The sequence below is a fragment of the Phaseolus vulgaris genome, chromosome 1, assembly GCF_000499845.2.
Source record: "Phaseolus vulgaris cultivar G19833 chromosome 1, P. vulgaris v2.0, whole genome shotgun sequence".
Taxonomy (NCBI): Eukaryota; Viridiplantae; Streptophyta; class Magnoliopsida; order Fabales; family Fabaceae; genus Phaseolus; species Phaseolus vulgaris.
This window is the reverse complement of record NC_023759.2, coordinates 45,449,967-45,456,868: the sequence shown is the minus strand read 5'-3', so window position 1 is coordinate 45,456,868 and position 6,902 is coordinate 45,449,967. Positions and strand designations below refer to the sequence as shown.

Here is a 6,902-nt window from a genome sequence, read left to right as displayed (position 1 = left end):
CATTTACTAAACTAATTCTTTTATTCGTTGCCAATCATATATAAGATTTTTTTATATTATAAAAATATGAATGCAGTTTAATTTGTTGAATAATGAATACAAGTAAGTACCATCTATTAAAAATACAGGAGTAATAAAGATGATATATCTCTTGCAATATGCTTGTAATAGTTTATAAAAGGTACTAAATAAATATATTTAATATGTTAAAAATAAAAAATATTTTTTATTTTTTATTTATTGAGTATATGTTACAAAATTTATTAATTTGTTTGAAATAAGAAAAGCGTCCCCTTCTAGTTAGTTTAACTAAGTTACGGGTGACTAATCTTTCACACAATGTTTCGTCACTATATCATCTTCTTGTTCATTTCATCACTTAACTCATTGCAGAGAAAGAGATGATATGGTAATTTTAACAATACTAATAAAACTAAGATGACAAAATATAATTTTACATCATTCATTAAAACTTTCTTATGCTCTATAAAGAAAAGTGTTATAAATGAAAAAAAAATGTAATTATTGCCTTTAAAATCAAAATTAAATAAAAAATTTACCTTAAAAGAATGCAATATATTTTAAAAGGCTTTAGGATATTTGATTATGTATAAAAGTATTTGTTATTGAACATAAAATTCCAAGCACAAGGCTAAACGCCAGGGTGGCTAGATATGTATGTGACTGTCAGCTATACAAGATATTAAATTTATATTCAATATCTTATTTTTTTTTAAAATTATCAATATTTATAATTCAAGAGTTTCATCAACAATTTTGTTTGTATGTATACCCTTATTTAACAATTATGATAATTATAGCTTACTATATAAGATATTAAATAGTTAAACACAGTAATCAGTGTGCACATAATTCTAAAACCACACATATAAAATGGACGAAGTACCTTACGTGTTGCCTACTCCTTTAAAAGACGAACTCAACAAAGAACTCATAGATGAAGGTGTAATGATGTGATTAGATATTAAATTATTTAAATTTGTAGTGAATTGTATGGTGTTTAATATCATAATTTTATTCTCTAAATATATTTTACTATTGAAGTGGAGGACCACAAGAGTAATCTTATTAAGAAGAAAAAAGGAGTAAGTGATATTATTTGTCCACCAAAAAATGTGCGTAACATATGGGAATGTCAATATTTGATTCATTTCTTTTCCAGCTTTGTTGTTTAGCGTAAGAAGATGCATTATTGAAGAACATGGGTGATGGTGAAAATTGAATATATGTTAGTTTAAAAAAAATTACTTGTGAGAAATGTGAATCATTAACATTCACTGTATAAATGACTTTTATACAGATTTTCAAAAGTAATAATAATTTATGTAATAGTTAAAATAGTGCGCGTTAATCACTCGTGCTGTAGCTTTGTCCGTCAAACAAGTTATTTCTCTTGTGCTAAGCAGTTATTATTTATATCTTTCTGGATAAAGATAAAATATAAAATATAAAAGGCGTGTGTGTTTATTTGGTTAGGATTGTGACTACCCTTAAACCCCTTTGAGGAAGAAATTTTAAAAATATAAATATTGTGCCGACAATCATAAAAATAGTTGGATCTTTATTTGGACATTCTATATATAAGTGCAATCTTTAACATTACTACATTATTATTAAGGTTATAGTGAAGGAAGTGTAAAATGTGGAGAAAAAAATCCTTAAATAACTTGGTTGAGGCGCACAAAGAAAGTGGAATGGTTGAAGGTTTATAATGAGATAAAATGACCAATGTAAGGAATTTGAAGAATGGAAAAAAGGGAAAAAGGAAATGGCAATGAAACTTTAAGAGTTGATGAGTGGCTAGGTGATTGTGCAAAAACTCTAGTAAAGAAAAAGTGTGAGAATGAGGAGAAGTTGAAAGTTTAGACGACTATGGAACATATCTAACAATGGGAGATGATTTGCCTTCCAAAAATCCAAAGAAAATATTAAGGATGAAATTTTGAAAAAGAAATTGAAATGGGCTTCAAGGGCGCAATGGAGTAAATCCAAGCCTTGTACCTTTCCCAGTTAGACTCAAGTAAAATAGTTGTAGAAGAAGACCTTGTAGAGCAATAGATTTTCAAATGTTTAACTAGTGTTTAAATGTTAAATATATTTTTAAATATTAAATATATTTTGTAAATTTTCAATATTATTTATGACCTCTATGATATAGTGAAGTGAATGTCATACATATATGTTGAATGCTGATTGTGACATTTTAATCAAAGTAGTGTACTTTCCATATAATTTGAAAATGCATTTTTAACATTTTTCAGGAAGAACATGTTGAAGAAATCTAAATGGAAAATTCTATAGTTTGGTGTCACGTGGAATTCATAGAAAAACCACAGTTTATATGTTTTTCAATGTGAAGATTTTAATAAAGATAAAATTATCGAATACATTAAACCTTTATGTTAGTCTTATTATAACATGGCTATTCATGCAATTGTTCATTTTTTATTTAATAAAATTGTTCCGCCTGGTCAATGCTTTTTTAGATAATATGTTTCGGAACCTGTGATATACTTTTGTTTGATGATTTTGACAATAACTTAAATAGTAGTATGTAGGTTTAGGCCGAAGGATAGGATAATTGATGTAATGTTTTTATTTATTTCTTTGGAAGGAATCCTTTAAGTTATTAATTATTTATACATTTTATATTTTTTTATAAATAATAAAGAAATAAATAAAAATGTAATATTCTAGAAATATTTCAATCTTTATATAAATAATTCTAACACAAATTTATTAGAAGGATAAATAATCCTTTAAGTTATTAATTATTTATCCATCTTAATTAAAAGTATGTAAAAAACAATAATCCTGCTTCGAATAAAAAAAACCAAACAATAGAATGTAATGTTTTTTGGTTTCACGTTTTTTTCGATCCATCCAAACATAACTTGTGTGTTTCTCACTTAAGTTGGTTCTAAAATTTTGGCAATTATATTTTGATTTAATTTTGTTGTTAATGGATAAATTGATGAAATGTAACCAAAAACTAAATATTCACAACGAAAATGAGGAGAGAATGAATGCGTATTTATTTTAGTCTATAAAATTATAAGCATTGCTCAAATTATTTAAAAATATAAACTATTATTATTTTTTTATAACTTTTGTTGTAAAATTGATACTAAAAGAATATTAGTAAGTTAAGATGATGATTAAGATTAAAAAAAATGAGAAGATTGGGGTAGGGGGGGGTTTTCTTCCACCTTAGAGGTGTCTGTGACTGTGTGGGGCCTGTCAAAGCATTTCGTCCTTCGAAAAATATGGATGGAAGTGAGACGAGGCTATCTGCGATACCGTAACGGGAATTACGAAATTCTCAAAAGCAACACCGAACCCAAGTTCTCACTTTCTCAGTCATCTTCGCTTTTCCACTGCTTCTTTTGCTACCCAGATTCAACATGCGCCGCTTCAAGTCCCGCCTAACATTACCCCACCTCCACCCTCTCAGATGAACCGTACATTCACGCGCCGCCATGCTCCACTCTTCGCTAACTCTTCTCTTCACCCTCCTCTTTTCCCTCACCACTGCCGACCCGCACGAAGTCGAAATACTGCGGCAATTCCGAAACGGGTTGGACAACCCGGACCTGTTGCCGTGGCCGGACAGCGGCGATGACCCGTGTGCTTGGAAGTACATTTTCTGCGACAATAAGAACCATGTGAACCAGATTCAGGCTAAGGGGTTGAACCTGAGCGGTCCTCTGTCGCCGAACCTGAACCAGCTCACGAATCTCTTCAACGTGGGCCTCCAGAACAACAGGCTCAACGGTCCATTACCCTCCTTCCGCGGCTTGTCAAATCTCAAATACTTGTATCTTGACAACAACAACTTCGACTCCATCCCTTCAGATTTCTTCGACGGGCTCCAGAGTTTGGAAGTGCTCGCGTTGGACAATAATGACCTCAACGCCAGCTCTGGCGGCTGGCACTTACCGCAGACGCTCCAGGAGTCAACGCAGTTGACCAATCTCTCCTGCATGGGCTGCAACCTCGCCGGCCCATTACCGGAGTTTCTCGGAACGATGAACTCGCTGTCGTTTTTGAAGCTCTCCAACAACAACTTAACGGGCGAGATTCCCCTGAGTCTAAACGACTCTGCGTTGCAGGTTCTCTGGCTGAATAACCAGCGGGGGGAGTGTCTTACTGGAAGAATTGACGTTGTGGCCTCCATGGTTTCGCTCACGAGTTTGTGGCTTCACGGGAACTCGTTCACTGGAACGATTCCCGATAACATTGGGGATTTGAGCTCTCTACGGGAACTTAACCTTAATGGGAACAACCTCGTTGGGTTGGTTCCTCAAGGTTTGGGTGACTTGAAGCTGGACAAGCTGGACTTGAACAACAACCATTTTATGGGACCGATTCCCAATTTTAAAGCGGTTCAAGTGTCTTATGATTTTAACAATTTTTGTGTGAACAAGTCAGGGGTTCCTTGCGCGTTTGAGGTGACGGCGCTGTTGGGGTTTCTTGGGGGGTTGAATTATCCTGAGAATTTGGTTAATTCGTGGAGTGGGAATGATCCTTGTGGGGGTCAGTGGTTGGGGATAAAATGTAATGTTGATGGAAAGGTGAATATGATTAATTTGCCTAATTTGAATCTTAGTGGGAGTTTAAGTCCTTCTGTTGCGAACTTGGGTTCTCTTGTTGAGATTAGGTTGGGGGGGAATGATATTAGTGGTACGGTGCCTGGTAATTGGAGTAGTTTGACATCTTTGAAATTGTTGGATCTGAGTGGAAATAACATTTCTCCTCCATTGCCTTTGTTTAAGACTGGATTGAAACCTATTGTTACTGGGAATCCCTTCTTTAATGGTGGTGCCGAAAATCCTTCATCAGGGAGCAAGAACCCATCATCTGGATCTGGGAATGTCGACCCTGCATCCGGTCAGTCCAATTCTAGTTCGACTGATTCTCTTGAAACTAAGAAATCTAAACGGAAAGGGTTGGTTTCCATTGTTGCTCCGATTGCGGGTGTGGCAGCTGCGGCTTTTCTGCTCATTCCACTCTATGCATATTGTTTCAAGAGCAGGAAGGGTGGCTTCCAGGCTCCAACCTCACTGGTAATTCACCCTAGGGATCCATCGTATTCGGACAGTGTTGTGAAGATTGCCGTTGCTAACAATACCAATGGAAGCATTTCCACTTTGACAGGGAGTGGTTCTGGGAGTAGGAATAGTAGTGGGAATGGGGAGTCTCATGTCATTGACGCTGGAAATCTTAGAATATCAGTTCAAGTTCTCAGGAACGTGACCAAGAATTTTGCGCCCGAGAATGAGCTCGGCCGTGGTGGATTTGGAGTTGTTTATAAGGGAGAGTTGGATGATGGAACTAAAATTGCAGTGAAACGAATGGAAGCTGGTGTCATTAGTAGCAAGGCATTGGATGAATTCCAGGCCGAGATTGCGGTTCTATCAAAAGTCCGGCACCGGCATCTGGTGTCTCTTTTGGGTTATTCTATAGAAGGTAATGAAAGGATTCTGGTGTATGAATATATGCCACAAGGGGCTCTAAGTAAGCATCTTTTCCATTGGAAAAGCCATGGACTGGAGCCACTCTCTTGGAAGAGGAGGCTCAATATTGCATTGGATGTTGCCAGAGGGATGGAGTATCTTCATACTCTGGCTCACCAGAGCTTCATTCACAGAGATCTTAAGCCGTCAAATATCTTGCTTGCTGATGATTTTAGAGCAAAGGTCTCAGATTTTGGTTTGGTAAAACTTGCTCCTGACGGTGAAAAATCTGTAGTTACCAGGCTTGCTGGGACTTTCGGATATTTGGCGCCAGAATATGCAGGTATTTTGTGCACTAGTTCTAAAAGATTTAATTATTGATGTCATCTATTTTATTTCCTGTCCAGCTTGTTAATAGAGTCATATTCTAAGGGAAAAAATTAATTAACATCTAATGCAAAATTTAATAAATTGATCACTGGCGAGCTTTTCATTTCTGCATTACATGTCTTGTAACACAAATTTCAACTATATTTCAGTGACAGGAAAAATCACTACCAAAGCAGATGTTTTCAGTTTCGGGGTTGTGCTAATGGAGCTATTGACTGGATTAATGGCACTTGATGAGGACAGACCCGAGGAAAGCCAATACTTAGCAGCATGGTTCTGGAGTATAAAATCAGATACGAAGAAGCTAATGGCTGCTATTGACAAAGTCCTTGATGTTAAGGAAGAAACATTTGAGAGCGTCTCCATCATTGCTGAGTTAGCAGGGCACTGCACAGCCAGAGAACCAGGCCAACGGCCAGAGATGGGTCATGCCGTAAATGTGCTGGCACGGCTTGTTGAAAAATGGAAACCCTTTAATGATGAGGCTGAGGAGTATTCCGGGATCGATTATAGCCTTCCCCTTAACCAGATGGTGAAGGGATGGCAAGAGGCAGAAGGAAAGGACATGAGTTATATGGACCTAGAAGACAGTAAGAGCAGTATCCCCGCAAGGCCTACTGGATTTGCAGATTCTTTCACTTCAGCTGATGGGCGTTGAAACAAATTGTTTGTTGTACCCTTTTTCCTTTTGTTTTTCAAAATAGTTGTAGATACCATGCTCCTTTCTTTCTGTCTGTCTTAAAATGTCCTGGCTAATTCTTCTAGTACCAGTGCTATGATAGTGTTTCAGTATATGAGATTTCATGTGCCCTTTGAGATCTCATGTGTATGTATGCTTTGTATTTTCCACTATGACATTTAAGTGTTAATGGTTGTAGATATTGAGCCGCAATCAATCATCAATGAGAATGCTTGTTTTTGTTCATTTATTTAAGTTTCAGCTATCTTTTGTCAACCTTGTGCGAGACCTCTTAACCTGTGCCCTGGTGCATTGATGCAACGCAAACCCAAATCCATTGACATTGTAGACATATT

General features: G+C 36.1%; 1 protein-coding gene across 1 annotated transcript; it reads left to right on the top strand.

The window, feature by feature from the left end:
• Positions 1 to 3,103: 3,103 nt before the first annotated feature.
• On the top strand, positions 3,104 to 6,792 carry LOC137814633 (receptor protein kinase TMK1-like). The gene is made up of 2 exons (XM_068617458.1): positions 3,104 to 5,820; positions 6,017 to 6,792. The coding sequence occupies exons 1-2, from the start codon at positions 3,501 to 3,503 to the stop codon at positions 6,523 to 6,525; spliced, it is 2,829 nt and encodes a 942-aa protein (XP_068473559.1). The 5' UTR covers positions 3,104 to 3,500; the 3' UTR covers positions 6,526 to 6,792.
• The last annotated feature ends 110 nt before the right edge of the window (positions 6,793 to 6,902 follow it).